The 17,952-nt window shown below is 37.1% G+C and overlaps 1 protein-coding gene across 1 annotated transcript in view; it reads left to right on the plus strand.

The window, feature by feature from the left end:
- The first annotated feature begins 277 nt into the window (after positions 1 to 277).
- The window catches only part of LOC309502376 (E3 ubiquitin-protein ligase MARCHF4-like), a 35,156-nt gene continuing 17,481 nt past the window's right edge, over positions 278 to 17,952 (plus strand). The window contains exon 1 of the mRNA XM_082174769.1: positions 278 to 1,177. Within this exon, the coding sequence (XP_082030895.1) occupies positions 824 to 1,177 (354 nt within the window). The 5' untranslated portion in view covers positions 278 to 823. The remainder of the gene's footprint in view (positions 1,178 to 17,952) is intronic.

The raw sequence follows: 17,952 nt of genomic DNA on the forward strand, positions 1-17,952 counted from the left end.
CATCCAAAATTACACAAAACGGTTTGATAATATTAAAAAAGTCAAAATATGGTAAAGAAAAACTAATCTACAACTTTAGCACCTTTGTTATCCTGTTAATTTTCTAGTCAATGTGTAAATAATTCAGGTTACCGAGTTTAAAAAAATAAAATAAAAACAGACTGATGGCCAACTTCATCATCATCATCATGTCCCTCTCCCTCCTCCCGCATCATCCGCGCGCGTGACGTGTGTTCGGGAACCGGGAGCTGTCCCGGGAATCACAGTGCTGAACCCGCAGCATCAGACACACACTCCGACACCGAGCAGAGGAGGAGAACAACTCACGGATTACACACACGATCCCTGATCCACTGAATGATGGAATAACAGATCTGACCACGAGACGAGCGCGAGAGGGAACATCGCCTGCGTCGAGCCTCAGACTCCTGAATGATTTCACACCAGCGAGGAATGCGAGAAGCACACGTGTTTTACTTTGCTGGAGGAAATACACAGACCACAGAGCCAATGGAATAAATCGATCATATGGCTTCTGACACCTGTTTACTACCTTTCTGTTATTTTTTTCCTAATAATGCACGACGAAATATAGCCTAGGCTAGATCACTGACTGATAATGGCACTTAATTATTTCACAACTTCTCACGTGCAATCAATTTTAAAAGTGCAATGAACTCACTGCAGGAACTGTAACGCACACATTCAATATAAGTTCTCGATTTTTCTGGGTTTTGTGGAATACCATGGCTATTATTCACTCTTCACAGTCTGAACTCGAAGGGAACCTGCATTAGTTGAGCTGGATTCTTCCCGTTCTCGGATGTTGAGCGGTCACGGCATGTTGAAGAGCCGCTGTTGCGTTCTCTTCCGTGACCTCAAGGTGTTTCTGCTCGGGCCACAGGATCACACAAGCCCCATGAGCGGACAAACGGCCAGAATCAGCCCGTATGCCTCAGAAAACAACAATACCTTGCGAGCCCACCGGCTCCGGGACTGGAGCACCCCGTCCACAGAGGACTCTGCCGGGCCCGAGGCTCCTGAAGGCGGATCCGGGTGGACGGGCCCCGCGGTGGCGGATGAGTTCTCCAAGGACCGGAGGGAAGACCGGTTCTCCTTCATCAGCTATGCAGAAGGAACCCCGGTGTGCAGGATATGCTTCCAAGGGCCGGAACAGGTACATAACAACCCTATAAAATAAACAAATAATATGTAAAAAAAAAAAAATAATAAAAAATGTGCTGACTTAATTTTTTAAGTACAATCAACTTGGATGTTTAACTTAAATTACATTAAACTGACTTGAAAAAAATTATTTCATCTTGTATAACCTACAATTTCTTATTTTGATGAGTTTAAGCAAAAAACATATGTTGTCATAACTTATTGGTCATATATATATATATATATATATTTTTTTTTTTTACAGTGTATATAGGCTACATGATAAATGAGGATTGAGCCGAGTCATTTAACCATGCTAAAAAGTTTTAGTTGTATGTGGTTGCACTGATTTATTAATATCAGCACAATTGTAGGCCTATTGTTTAAAGTGAACAACTATCCATCTACAGTAAGTACACTGAAAAAGTAAAAAGTAAGTAAAAAATAAAGTATAGGTGACTTGATTAAGGTCATAATAAAATACATACTGTACATTACATAAAATCCCTAAAGGAAACAAATAACATATAGGCTATAGGCTACGTGATAAATGAGGATTGAGCCGAGTCATTTAACCATGCTAAAAAGTTTTAGTTTTATTTGGTTGCACTGATTTATAAATATCAGCTCTATTGTATTGAATAAAGTGAACAACTATCTAGTAAACTGTAAAAGTAAAAAGTTAGTAAAAAGTAAACGTAGGTGACCTGATTGCCTTAAGTTCATTGAAACTAAAAATGTAAGTTAATACAAAGAAGGAGATTGGTTTAATCAACAGAAACTCAAAATATTATGTTATCTGAACCACACTAATTATTTAAACTGATTTGACAAAAGAAAAAAACGTCACTAGATATATAGAAGATAGGGTTATAACACTCTATTTAAAACATTTATATACGGTATAATGCATTATAAATGTGTTTTGTAGGTTTTATTGTTTTAAACATTTATAAATGTTTGATCATTGTATGATCTCATGAATAATTGTAACCACAGTTATAATACTAATCTTCATTGTTACACCTTTAAAAAGTATAATGCATTAAAACAGATGTAACAAGGAATCTGCTAATATTATAATGCATTTATTATAATGCATAAGAATATGAATATGTTTTTTAGAATATAGCACATTTCATTTTTTGAGAAAATGAGGTGTGGATAATATAATCTGAAGAGACTCTACAACTTTAATTACACAGTCAAACTTCATATGTGAATTTTGAAAAAGAAAAGTCTGAGTGTAATATATGACATAGACGAAACATATAAACATAAAAAATATTTGCATATGAACAGCGTTCAGCGTAGTTAAACAGATCACGATTATAAACAATCTACTGTAATACAAAACAGCATTGCAGAGCCCTGTATTAATTACCAACAACTATTTAAAGTCCATATACAGTTCCATTCCTGCCCAGGCCTACCTAATTAAATATTCATGAGCCAGAGCCAATGGCCACTCCCCCAAAAACAAGGATTTTTACGATGAACTTTAGTTATTTGACACAAGTTTGCTCAAATCACAGGGAATGTTTATATAAAGGACATATTATTATTTAGTAACATGAAAAACATATTTAAAATTAATCAAAGCAGTTTACATAAAACATATTTGGGACCAAATTCAAGATTCAAAACATTAAAGATAAGGAAAGTCTCAGTAGGCCAAACTTCAGTAGGATTCTCATACTTTTGACCAATACATTTCAATGATTTTTAATGATTTAAAAATTTTATTTTCAAATAAATCCTTGTTACAACCTGGCAAGTCATAGAAATTTGTGAAATTTTATGGAAATAAAATTATTTTACAATTTTATTCATTTCTATTAAAGATTGTATTTGCAAAGAGAAATTTCTAGATGAGAATATCTACAAAAGTTCTTATTCACAAGCCTATAAATGTCCATGATTTTTTTAATGTTTTATTAATTTTCATTAGCGCTGATATTGAAACTCCCTGATATTTCCAGGTAGCCGTGTTTAACCGAACCTCATGATTTGTAAGGTCAAGGCCCTGCAGTTGCCAAAGGAGTATTTACACTTCTTAATGCTTCTTGTTTTAGTAGGAAAACAGTAGCTCAGAGCAGGCCTCATGAATTATTCATCAATATATGCAAATTGTTTCCACTTCAAAAACCTCTGCACCGTCTTCACCCAAAGGGAAGGTGATTCACCAGAATTTACAACAGAACGACATTTATTTCACACTTGTTTCACTGATACATTTAAGCTCGTGCCAAGTCAGAGTAAATGAAAAACTGTAGGAGTGTTAAAGTAACTGTCATGTTACCTGAGATGAGCCTCGCCTGTACTGAAAGAAGGAAACCTAAGCCGAGTCAGCAGAGATGGATCCATTACTTTCCTCCTGAGAGGGTTACAAGCAAAGAGCAAAAACCCTTAAAGTCCCCCTGTAGTCAATCATTTTATCCCTTAAAACTCATCTTTGATCACCCAAAAAATTTCTTCATGCCTTGAAATAGCTTGAATGTAACTCGACACCCTTGCCTCATTTAGTATGCGCGGCTCTATGAATATGCAAATGAGCCCCGCCTCCACTCACTCACTTAGCTCAGAGATCCACTGGTTGACGATGACACGTTGATCTGATTGGTTACAAGGTAGTTTATGACGTCAGAAACACCAGCGATTTCAAAGCGTGTTTCTGAGACTGTCTTTGGTTCACTGCAGTTTTAAGGAGAAAATACTAAGCAATGGTGTCGACTTATGAATTTACACATAATTTGTCTTAAAGCATATTAAAAACACCACATACACATATAAACAACATTAAAAAGTTGATTTTCACTACAGGGGGACTTTAAAACACTAGTTATAGAGGAGGCCGGGGCTAGTTGTCACACTTTCATATTATTGTAAAATGCATTATAACAGTATTTTATAATGCATTGTATAATCTCATGAATTTTTTCAATAAAACATTATAATACTTATCTATTCATTGTTACACCTTTAGTATAATGCATTAAAACAGGAGAAATATTATAATGCATTTATTACAATGTCATTATAATGCATAATATTATTAATAATAATATTATAATACACGTAACTTTGGTTACAATTATTTATGAAAAGAAATTGTGCATTATAACGGACATTATGAATACTAATGGTAATGCTGCAACTAATTTTGACAATCTTCTTAAACCAACTAAGGCCAGTGTAATAAGTTTCTTCATTATTTCACTGGAAAGATTGAGGGCATATACAGCTCTTTAATCACTATCACCCCAGTTGAGCTAGTTGATACTCAGCCTTTAAATCCTCCGCCCACCACCTTTTCGAACTTTGACATGGTTGGAGTTGATTTTATTTATAAGTACAGTTAAGTCCATGAATTCAACTACCAGTATTTTAGATCCGTTTCCCTGCTCGGTTATTATGAACTGCCTTGCATCGATCTGCCCTCATATGACTTCAATTGTGAATTTATCATTGAGTTCTGGAATTATTCCTCCAGAATTAAAAAATAGTTGTGATGTTTCCGATTTGTCCAATTACAGGCTTATTTCTAACCTTCCATTCTTGGCTAAAGTTTACGAGCGTGTTGTGGCTATTCAGTTAAATCATCACCTAGCACTGAAGAGTCTTTTTGAACCTTTTCAATCTGGGTTCAGAAAAGGGCTGTCTAGAGACAGCTCTAGTGAGGCTCGTAAATGATCTTATTGCGGCAGATTCTGGTGCATGCAGTATTTTGGTCTTATTAGACCTCTGTGCTGCTTTTGACACTATACGTCACTCTCTTCTTCTAGATAGACTGGAAAATTGGCTGGGTCTTTCTGGAGCAGTGTTCAGTTGGTTTTGGTCTTCGAATCGTGACCAGTTTGTAAGCTTGGGTAATTACAAATCTGATACCATGCCTGTTCGACAGGGAGTTCCTCAGGGTTCAGTGTTGGGTCCAATTTTATTTAACATTTACATGCTTCCACTTGGGCAGATCATCAGGAAATATGGTCTTGGGTATCACTGCTACGCAGATGATACGCAGATTTACATAACCACTTGTCCTGATGTCCATTGCTCATTAATAGCTTTGCGTAGTTGTCTAGCAGAGATCAGCGTATGGATGCAGAATGACTTCCTGAAGCTGAACGGCTCCAAAACTGAATTGATGCAGATTGGTACAGTGGCGGCTTCTCGCAAAGCCGAGCAGATTAGTTTGATTGTTGACTCCAGCATGGTAATTCCCACTTCACAGGTGCAGAATCTTGGAGTCATTTTCAATCCACAGTGAACATTTGGAGCACTTATAAAACACATCTCTAAAACTGCTTTTCACCATCTGAGAAACGTTGCTCGACTCAGACCGTTTCTCTCTTTTGCAGACACAGAAAGGTTTATACTTGCCTTCATTACAACTAGGTTAGGTTATTGTAATGCCTTGTTCTCTGGCCTTCCAGCTAAATCTCTGAGCAGGCTATAGTATATTCAAAATTCTGCCGCCCGTGTGCTCACTCGTACTTCTCCTCGGGAACACATCACACCGGTGCTTTCACAGTTGCACTGGCTTCCCATAAATGTGAGAATTGATTTTAAAATTCTTATTTTAACATACAAGGCACTATTTGGGACTGCACTCAGTATCTTTGTGATCTCATTAGATCACATTATTTTACTCATTAGATTACTACATGAGCCTTCATGTAAGCTCAAGACCATGGGGGAAAGAGCCTTATCATACAAATCCCCCAAGCTGAGATGCACCAACGTTGGGACACTTTAAAAAGTTGATTAAGACACATTTATTTAAGACTTTATTTAATTAATTGTTGTATTGCCCTTGTTGTTTCTGTTTATTTTACTGTAGCGCTTTGGAAAAGCGCATTACAAATAACATTTATTATTATTATTATTATTATTATACCTACACTGTAAAAATTATATGATCAGTGAGTTATGACAACATACGTTTTTACATTGCTTTTAAGTTAAGCAATTTTCAACTTTTCTTTATAAGTTATACAAGATTCAACAATTTTTTTTTAAGTTAATGTAATTTTAGATGAAATTACTTAAACATCCAAGTTGATTGTACTTAAGAATTTAAAGCAGAAACTAAAATAAAGGCGTTATTTCATAAATCATCAGTTATTTAATTCAATTCATTAGTTTTAATATCTGTTGACCGAAACAATGATTTGATATTTTGTTTAAGTTTGCTTTGCGTTTTCTGAAAATCTACATTTAAATAGGCTTTTCTTATGGCATGTTTCCATTGTGACAACATGCCCCACTACAGAGGCATCGTGTCACAAAAGGTCAGTGTGTGTCTGAAATGAATCGTATCTTTTTCTCCTGGACAATAACGGTAGAAATTATAAAAAGTTTTCGTCTCGTATCATAAAGAGAGCAGCATCTGTGTTTATGAATCACAGAAAGTTCCTCTGAGGCGCTCAGTGTTTTTATTAACAGCCCCATAATTACACAGTTTGAACTCTGATTTAAACAAACCCATTGTGCTCGTGCTATTCTAAGATTGTTGCCCCAAAGCGAGCAGCATGGTGTCTTTGAGAAGCTTTGCTGTAAGTGTAAAGAACCCGAGGGAATGATTTCAGACGATTGTTCCGGTTAGAGACTGATCAGATCTTCTCCCTTGAGCTTTTTGTGTGTAGAGATGAAGCAGAACTGACGTCTTACACACACTGCGTGATGGAGAGACGTGTCTGGATGAAGGGCAGAGCTTTGATTTTCTGTCTTTTATCATTCTCTGACTGATTCATGGCTGTTTTTCTGCTGATTCAGCGCTGGGGTTCATTGAGCCGCTGACAGATGCTTCGAAAAAACACCCTGTTTAAATGTGTAATAGCGCTCGGGAATGTGCCGTTGCATCTTTCAGACGGCTTTGACTGGTGTACTGTTTCAAAATGTAATGATTGTTCACGTCACATTGCATTATCCAGACATCTTCATCTTCTCAAATGCATCTCGACTGGATCTGAAAAGCACAAGGACTGAGCTCTGGGTTCAATGCAAGTTCAGCTCTAAAGCATTTGCAATGGAAGTATACAGTTTCCTAAGACTTAAGTGTTCACATTAAACTAGTATAGTATTAGTGGCCTTGTCTGTATATGTTTTTTTTCCCTCAAACCTCAATGTCATGATCAAATAATGCCGGTAAAGCCCGTATCTTTCTCAATATGCACAAGGTTTTTTTCACAAAAGTTATTAGAGTAAGCAAATATTACTAGAATACGTTTTACAAGAAAACACTATTTTAGTTTTTCTACTTCAATTCAATGTGTTACTTGACAATAAGGTTCCATTTGTTAACATTATTTAACATGAACTAACAATGGAAAATACTTCTAAAGCATTAATTAATCTTAGTAATTTCTACATTTGCTAATACATTATTACAATCCATAGTTGTATCATTTAATATTATTTAATAGACCTGAGCTAACATGAACTGGCTGTATTTTTATTAACTAACATTAGCAAAGACTAATAAATACTGTAACAAATGTAGGGCTCATTGTTAGTTATTATTAACCCTTTAGAACCTGAAGCTAAAATAGGTGTTTTTCACATATTTTGATTTTTTGACTACAATTCTAAAACAATGCACATCTACATGTGCAAGGTGTCATCTTATTCAGAAAAAGATTAGCTTTCAACAAATTACAGTTATTGACCATTATTGTGTGTGGTGAGTTTGTAAATAGAATTTAAATAATTTTTTTTTTTTTAAACGAGAATAAATATACTGTCTTTTATTTAGAAAAAAACTGAAAAAATCATGAACGAAAGAAACTAACACTTTAAAGTTGAAAAATTAACTATAATACATATATACAAGTCTTTTTTGTGACATTGGGTTGCACAGTTTTCATTTAGGACACTTTTTTTCATACACGCACACATACAAATGCACACATTCATAGGCACGCACACATACAAATGCACACACTACATGCCTTAGATACGTGAAAGAGTAACGGCCATCCGCCTCCCAAGTTTAATTAAAAATCATCCCAATCCCCTCTTCTGCTGTCTAACACTTCTTTTGCCATGTGTTTGTTTGTTTCTTTTATTATTTTAAGCAATCCAAAACACTCTAACCTGCTGCGCGTCGTATCTCTCTGTTCAAATCCTTCCATCCCGTGCTGCTGTCATTTGCAGACGGAAAGCATGACATTACCGTAATAAGCCGTATATTGGCGAAAAGCGCATTGTCTACTGTCAGGGGCAATTTGAATGGTTTTGATAGTGCAAACGGTAGAAGAGTTACTGTAAAATGAATACAGCTTGCTGGTATGTGTCTGCGACGACACAGCCGGTTCTAAAGGGTTAAATGTGCACTATGCAACTTATTCAAACATTAGCAAAATTTAATTAAGTCGTCAATACATCATCTTGTCTTACCCTGATTTACTATGGTAATCCTATTATAAGAGTTTATATTTTAGACCAAGCAGGATGGGCTGCGTTTCAATCCAATTTTTTATGCCCTTCCATGCTAACTTCCCTCAGTCTCATTCACTAAAAGTATTCTCGATGCTTCATAACATTACATTTGGATCACTGTAGTCACATGGACTATTTTAACGGTCTTTACTACCTTTCTGGGCCTTGAAAGTTGCAATGACGTTGCTGTCTATGGAGGGATAGAAAGCTCTCGGATTTCATCCAAAAATATCTTAATTTGTGTTCCGAAGATGAATGAAAGTCTTACGGGTTCGGAACGACATGAGGGAGAGTAATTACTGACAGAATTTTCATTTTTGGGTGAACTAACCCTTTAAGGTTGCTACAGGTGCTATGCGGTTAAATGTCAAAATAACTCTAATATCATACACTAAAGTTGTGTGGGATGAGGGTAAATTAAGCACGTCACAATCATGTTGCATTGTGGTCTATGGATCTGCTGAAGTGCACATTTTGAGTAGACTCGCTTTCATTGGTCAAAATCGAGGGGTCGAGGGTCTGTCCAAATAAACTTCCCTTGCCCACTTGAAGTTAAACGCACTTCAAAATGGCAGCATGGATTCTCCCGATGGGAAATGCTTAGGGAAGTTCACGAGTGTATGTCTAAAAGTGGAGTTAAAAGCAGCCATGGTTTCATGGGAAATTGTATACTCGCCAGAGTGCGTCTCGTCATACCCGTAAATATACAAAAGTTGCTCCGGCTGCTTTGACGCGTGTCTGGTGTGGGAGTGGCAGAGGTTAGTTGAGTGTGTGTGTGTGTGTGTGTGTGTGTGTCTGGTGTGGGAGTGGCAGAGGTTAGTTGAGTGTGTGTGTGTCTGGTGTGGGAGTGGCAGAGGTTATTTGAGTGTGTGTGTGTGTGTGTGTGTGTGTGTGTGTGTGTGTGTGTGTGTGTGTGTGTGTGTGTGTGAGACAGAGTTTGTAATAAAACAAGAACCAACATTTACTCTGCTTTTCAGGGATGGGGAGAACTGAGGGATTTGAAATGTTGTAAAAGTGACGCAGAGATGATGGTTTTTATCACTCAACAGGAGATTAAAGGGCCCCTATTATGCTATTTTAAAGTTTCCTAATGTTGTTTTGGACATTTGCACATCATCACATTTTCAATGATTCTCAAACGACTCGTCAGATGAATCAATCTCTCTAAATCCCTCCTTTCCACGAGCTACTCTGCTCTGATTGGCCAGACAGCTCAGTCTGTTGTGATTGGTCTACATGCCCATTGCCATAAGAACGTCAGCTCTGCTTGTCCTGAGGCTTCCTACACCGTAAACAAAAACACAGTAACGAACAATGACGTTGATTTTACCATATCAATGCGAGCGCGAGTCCGATGATGAAACATTGGAAGAACTATTCATTCAACCCGAACCTCCATCGCAAGGACGACTCGAGCAGGACGCTTCAGTGATACACTACTCAGTTTGAGGGACATTATATGAGATGTTGCAACTGTAATTCCTCACCATCAGCATTAACAAGTGCATGTTCATCAACAAACCGATTATTTTACTTATTTATTTACCGAGTATTTTTCTAATTTATTGCGGTGAAAATGTGAAAACTGTATCAATAACAGTGCATTCATTAGCCGAGCTCTTGCGTGAATGACTGTAACATAAACATTGGTAAAACAAATCTTGCTCCATGCTTAATCTTTTCTTAAAGGCAAGGCAAGGCAAGGCAAGTTTATTTATATAGCACATTTCATACACAATGGCAATTCAAAGTGCTTTACATAGAAGAAATTAAAACAATAAAAAGAAATAAGAATAATTAAAACAGTTTAGAAAAATAAAATGAAATACAGTACAGTACAGTCGGACGAACAGCGGCACAGTGCTCATTCAGTAAATGCACAGCTAAACAGAAGTGTTTTGAGTCTGGATTTGAATGTGACCACTGTAGGAGCACATCTGATCTCTTCTGGAAGCTGGTTCCAGCTGCGGCTGGCATAATAGCTAAAAGCAGACTCACCATGTTTAGAGTGAACCCTTGGTATTTCTAGCTGATATGATCCTAATGATCTGAGTGATCTGTTGGGTTTATATTCAGTGAGCATATCTGCAATGTATTGAGGTCCTAGGCCATTGAATGATTTATATACCAGTAATAATACTTTGAAATCAATCCTAAATCTAACTGGGAGCCAGTGTAAAGACCTGAGGACTGGTGTGATATGTTCATATTTTCTGGTTCTGCTCAGAATCCTGGCGGCAGCGTTCTGTATGAGCTGACACTGTCTTATGGTCTTTTTGGGAAGGCCAGTGAGGAGTCCATTACAATAATCCACCCTGCTGGTGATGAAAGCATGCACAAGTTTCTCTAAGTCTTGTCTGGAAACAAAGCATCTAATTCTTGCAATATTTTTTAGATGATAGTATGCTGATTTAGTTATTGCTTTGACATGACTACTGAAACTAAGGTCTGACTCTAGTGTCACACCAAGATTCCTGACTTGATTTTTAGTTGTTTGACCCCTAGAGTGAAGGTATGCGTTCACCTTGAGAACTTCATCTTTGTTTCCAAATGCAATGACTTCAGTTTTATCTTTGTTTAACTGAAGAAAGTTTTGGCACATCCAACTGTTGACTTCATCAATGCATTGGCACAGGGAGTCAATGGGGCTGTAATCGTTGGGCGATAGGGCTAAGTACAGCTGTGTGTCGTCTGCATAGCTGTGGTAAGCGATTTGGTTCTTTCTCATTATTTGGCTCATTGGGAGCATATACAGGTTGAACAGGAGTGGCGCAAGAATTGAGCCTTGAGGGACTCCGCATGTCATGGATGTCCACTCAGACTTATGGTCTCCTATACTCACATAATAACCTCTCCCATCTAAGTATGACCTGAACCATTTTAGGACTATCCCAGAAAGCCCCACCCAGTTTTCCAGCCTGTCAAGAAGTATGTTGTGATCGACAGTGTCAAATGCAGCACTGAGGTCGAGTAGTACCAGCACTGATAATTTGCCTGAATCAGTATTTAAGCGAATATCGTTTATTATCTTTATGAGCGCTGTCTCTGTGCTGTGGTGCGGTCGGAAACCAGATTGAAAATTGTCAAAGTATCCATTCGAGCTTAAGAATTTGTTCAGCTGATTGAAGATAACTTTTTCAATGATCTTGCCTATGAAAGGAAGATTTGAGATCGGTCTATAGTTGCTTAATATGGTCTTATCCAGATTGCTCTTTTTCAGGAGGGGCTTGACAACTGCAGTTTTCAGGGAGTTTGGAAAACTCCCAGAGAGAAGTGAGGCATTTACCACTTCTAGAAGATCTGCTTCTAAACTGTTTAACACACTTTTGAAAAAAGATGTGGGAAGTGTGTCAAGAGCGCATGTTGATGTTTTAAGGTGCTGTACGGTTTCTACCAAAATTTTGCTATCAATTTTTTTGAAATCAGACAAAGTTACTACTTTTTCAGTAGTGAGAACGACAGACGATCTGCATTAATGTACACAGTTTTAGGTAATAGTGGTCCACAACCAATCAGCAGAAGCATTTCAGTAAGACAATGATAACATGAGTTAGCCAGTTAGCAGGAGACCTACACAATATAAAACTCAAAACTAAGTATTTTGAACACCATCTTTCAAGAGCAAGCGGTTTGCGAATCCTGATTTGAGAAGCAGTCGTCAGTAAAATAAAGGGAACACAGCAAATGTTTAGGATTATACTCCTGTGATATCGTGGTAAAGATGAATTTTAACCACTGATTCTTCACATGCTCGTCCTTGGGCAGTGAAAAGAAAAAACTGGCTTTACCTTCACATCGTAGAGCACAGCGTCTTCTCGACATGATGCTCTCCAGTATCCACAGGAATCAGCTGTTGGTTTGAGGTTCAAGTTTTCCCTGGTGTCTGTGTGCGCAGTACGCTAATGTCTCGTCTCGACGTCACAACGAAACGGCTTATGACTCGTTTGATTCATTTCACTGACTCAGAGTCGACTCTTACTTTTGAAAGACAATAACTTTATATAAGGTGAACTTTCAGATTTAAAACTTTGCAGGATGTTTTCAATCATTTAGAGCTATCTTAGTACACACTACATGAAAGGTCATTTTCAAAAATCCATAATAGGGGCACTTTAAGATTAATTTTATTGAACAGATAAATTGTCATATGTATCTCTAACAGAGTTTATCATAAAGCATTATCTATTGTGAAGAGTCATACGCACAGCCGAAACCCAACCAATACAAGGTTATTTAGCTAAATATGCTGTTTTATTGTTTTAACTGCCAAAAGTTGCATAGTGTACCTTTAGCTAATACGTCATAGGACCTTATTTTAAAGTGTTAATTAGTGTAAAATATTTTAAAAGGAAATCCTACACCAATTTTGTTCAGTGTAGAGACTGTTCACATTTAGCAAACCAACTAGGTCTCGGATAGCTGGAGAGAGCGATCTGTTTCTCATTCATCTGAATGCCAGTTTCTTGGCCGGTGCATGAGCCCTCAGAAGTGTGCAACTAAGTAGGTAACCGTAAGTTCATGCACTTAGAAAAGTAGCTCCTCCTTAAGAAGAACAATACATACAGTTGAAAATAAATACAGTTTTTACTGAATAATTAATGCATGTGCTTTAACAAAAAGGCTTCGGATTCTGCTTTATAAAACCCTCGGGAGCACTGGCTCTATGCCGTACTGTAACCGTGATTTTATCTTCTTTTCTCTCTTTTTATTTTTTTTTACTTGTAACTGGTGTTGAACCCGGAAGATTCCTTTCATCTGTGATGCTCACTGAGCTTCTCTGCTGTTGGAGACCTGCAGAGACACAGAGACGTACAGTCACAGACTCAATCTGCTGTGGAGATCCCTGTAGGATTACAGTATGTGCGCTCACACACTTCAGCATTCGTACTAGCGTTTTAGCAGACGGACAGATTTATGAGGAAGCCCTGGGAGAGTTTAGCTGTGTTTGAGAGGCAGAAAAACACGCTTCATTACAGTAATGTCCAAAAGTGATGCCCAGCCTAGGAGAATTGACATCTTTATTTGAATATTATTAAACATTTGGTAACACTTTATTATACAGTGTCCTTGTTACATAATGTTACATGTACTTACCATAGTAATAACAGTTAATTATGCATAATTACATGCAACTAACCCTTCAACCAAACCTTAATCTTACCCTAACCCTATAGTAAGTACATGTAGTTGCTTAATATTACTCAGTACTTAAATATATAATTACACTGTAACAATAACACCTTAAAATAAAGTGTAACCAAACATTTTGTAAGCATGTTGCGTAGTTGTGCTTGGAGTTGATTGTTTTATTTGTGATAACACAATGAAACATGACAAATTTTGCAGACATCATTTTTATCCAGGCTGTCGTACAAAGAAATTATGAGCACGAAATATTAATAACTGATTATGTACTATTTTTTCCTGTGAGATTGCATTTTATTGCATAGTAAAATAAAAGATGTAACTTTAGTTTTACCATTTTTTGCCAAATCATTTTGTCAGACAAATACCTAACCAAGTTTAGTGTTTTGTTGTTCTGTCATGTTTAAAAATAAAAAAAATATTTTCCTCATATTTTAATATTATTGAATTGACCTGAGCTAACATGAACTAATGATTAACAGATGTATATGTATTAACTAATGTTAACAAAGACTAATAAATAGTCTGTAACAAATGTATTGCTTCTTGTTAGTTAAAGTTACCGGTAGTTAAGAGTACCTGAAAACCATACTTAAGTAAAAGTAGATTCCTTACAGTGAAAATGACTCCAAGTTACAAATCACCCATTCCAATAAAACTCTTCGAGTATCTGATTTTAACAGTACTGAAGTATTTTACTGAATGTAGGCTCAAAGATGCATTCGCCACCTCAGACACATGCCAGTGAAAAAGAAGAAAAGGTTGATTTGTAAGACAGCAATCACGTTTATTTTATAAAAACAAAATGAAACTGAACGCTACAAAATTGCAATGACACAACAACCTCTTACACGTCTAGAAACACTCGAGTCTCATTTAAAGTCCCCCTGTAGTCAATCATTTTATCCCTTAAAACTCATCTTTGATCACCAAAATTACATATTTCCTTCATGCCTTACTATAGCTTGAATGTAACTCGACACCCTTGCCTCATTTAGTATGCGTGGTTCTATGAATATGCAAATGAGCTCCACCTCCACTCACTCACTCAGCTCAGAGATCCACTGGTTGACGATCACACGTTGATCTGATTGGTTACAAGGTAGTTTGTGACGTCAGAAACACCAGCGATTTCAAAGCGTGTTTTTGAGACTGTCTTTGGTTCACTGCAGTTTTAAGGAGGAAATACTCAGCAATGCTGTCGACTTATGAATTTACACATGGTTTGTCTTAAAGCATAAGATCTACCAATATCCTTCAAAAAGGTCTCTTCAATATAACAGATGTTATATAAAGTTAAAGGGGTGGTATAATGCCCTTTTCACAAGATGTAAAATAAGTCTGTTTATAGTGTGTATGTGAAGTTTTAGCTCAAAATACCCCACAGATATTTTTATATAGCATGTTAAAATTGTCACTTTTTGAGGGTGAGCAAAAACGCACCGTTTTTGTGTCTGTTCCTTTAAATGCAAATGAGCTGCTGCTCCCGGCACAGGGGGCGGAGCTTCAACAGCTTGCACTCACACAGACATGCACTGAAAACTTTTAGCCTTTTATGTTCAAACCGAAGTCAGACAATGATGGAGAGACTCAAGAAGAAGTGACAACATGTAGAAGCAACAGGACATTTCTGAATGGTTAGTTGATGAGTTTATGTAGCTGATGTGTAGTTATCTTCTAGTCATTGATTAGCATATTCTATCATGATAATCTATAAATCGTGTTCAGGGTGCGGGGTTTATGTAAAGTCTAGGGTTGGTGATGTCACTAACCCGGGAGGAATGTCATGTAGTCTCTACCAGCCGTTTGTCCTTAAAAAACAATTTCTTTAAAAGCAAATATCTCCCTTTGCTTTGAACTTTGAGCGTTGTAACTTTGCAGATGTTGTTTATGCTCAAACAGCAACATTACACACCAACTAAAGTTAGAAAAGTGAAATCATAATCAACCACCCCTTTTAAATAGTCAAAGCGTACTTGCATGCAGTGGATGTGCTGGTTTCGGCCTCATCACTGGAATGCCTCATAAATTCGGCCTCACCTCATAAATGAAACACCTGTGATTCACAACAACCTGTCCAGTTGCTTTGTTGACAAGTTTGGGTGAGCAAGAGCAAAACGCACAAGATATAGTACCTTCAGTGCCCTATAGATGGCGGTATCACTTCTTATGTAGCAGAAATAAACTGCTGCAGAAAAAGTTAGGTACCATGCAATGCAAATGTTTTGGAATAAAGAGTGCATATACTTATTCAAAAATGTAGTTAAGTAGAGATTAAACGTTAACATCTTTGAACTACAAAGTAGCCAAAAAGATAAAAGTACAGAAACTAATTACATTTACTTAAGTACTTTACACCACTGGCATTAGCTAATGTTAACCAATGGAACGTTATTAAAGTGTTACCAATATATATAAAAAAATTAAGTATGCAACTCCCTGCACTTTTACCTCAGTGGAAAATGCAGCATAACTGTGTTAAAGGGACATTGTGTAGGAATTACTCCCATCTAGTGGTGAAATTGTATTTTGCATTCAAACGAATAATGCTCTCCAGCGCCTCACTTTTTCAAATGCGCGTTGCATCTACGGTTGCCGTTATGTACCTAAAAGCTATGACAGGATATCTTATAATAGCACTTCGAGTTTTTCTTCGGGTGAACATGTTTGTTATTTAAAACAAACTGAAACTTGAAACAACGAAAAAAAGAATGTTACAGTATGAACTACTGACTGTCAAAAACATTAACTATGGTAATTAGTAGTAATGCCTTCTTTACTCGTTATATTTTTTGAAGTATGTGCATTGTTAGATATCATCATCATCAGAGCCTTCTCTAACATTACTTTACTCAATAGCTGCTATTCATCAAAGAGCCTGTTTAACTTTTAACTATAAATGTTCGACTGACTATATAATAAAGTACACAACCAAGCAATGAAAAAAAACTTGTAATTAAGACTGTAACATTGACTTACCTGTCGAGAAGAAAGCAGGCAACTCCAGGGTCTCTTTTGAAAGCTTTCTCCTGCATTAGCTATCCTGACAGTAACCCTTGTTTTTGTAATCTCCGGTCACGTTTCCTTTTACGATCTATTTTGGACTTTTTCGACGACGAGGACTCCTTATCCTGTGACTCATATGTATGTATGAATGAACGGTGTATAAATAACCGTGCAGTGCAGCCTTTTAAACTTGCCGCGGCAGTGACAAGCGCCTCTCTCTGCTCCTCCGCTTCTGCTGGCTTCAGTCACGTGACGCTGGCTCTGAACGAAACGCGTTGTGGAAACGCGTTGGCCTAGTACTTTTTGTCCCTCTCTGCTATTATAGTTTTTCAAGATGGCGGAACTACATGGAAGCCTCCGTGGACTTACCCGTCCCATGTATATAAAGATAATAAATTCTTCGTTTACGAGGATTAGTCTGAACATTGGCATAGGTATTTGTACACCATTGAGGGCATATTTATGAATAAAAATATAGATTTTAGATAATAAAATACCTAAAAAGCTACACATTGTCCCTTTAAGACATGGAATATTTCTTGCATGAAGCCGCTAAAATGAAAAAACAAGGAGCAAAATCATGTTTTTTGTTGTTGTCATTTTAGATTTAGATACATTTAGATGCATACAGTCAATTCCTGAAATAACCAGCTTCAGAAGCAGCCTAAAGACGAATGCCCAGCACAGATGCCTTCATGTCCACACACACATTATATAGCATGCAGTAATCCCGTGGAGGCCATGCACTATAACACAGGTCTACACTGCCACATTACATTCACATCACACTGAACGAGGCGTCCCTCCAGCAAACCAATGATGGAAATTGCTATTTCAGAACGGCTTAAGGCAGCGCTTATGTGCCGCCTTTTGTTGTGCGGGACATTCGTGACCATTAAGAGTCAAAGGCATCCCACTTTCCTGGCATATATTCAGTTATTTATGACAGATTCAATTCATTTCGCCTCTTAAAAGTGGAAGTGGTTTGTAAACCAGAGCGCCAGGGCTTTCAAAAGGCCTCAGATGGCTGTAATAAGTATAAGTGCAAAGGACACTCACGTATTTAAGCACAATATTACTAGTTCAGGTTTCTTTGTTGTTGCTATACTTAGAGGTTTCATTTTATTTAATAAAAAAACTGAAAATTATTTAATCTGGTCTGGCAAGCTATATATTTTTAACAATTTCAATGCAATG

The sequence above is a fragment of the Leuciscus leuciscus genome, assembly GCF_965113295.1.
Source record: "Leuciscus leuciscus genome assembly, chromosome: 7".
In the NCBI taxonomy this organism is placed as follows: Eukaryota; Metazoa; Chordata; class Actinopteri; order Cypriniformes; family Leuciscidae; genus Leuciscus; species Leuciscus leuciscus.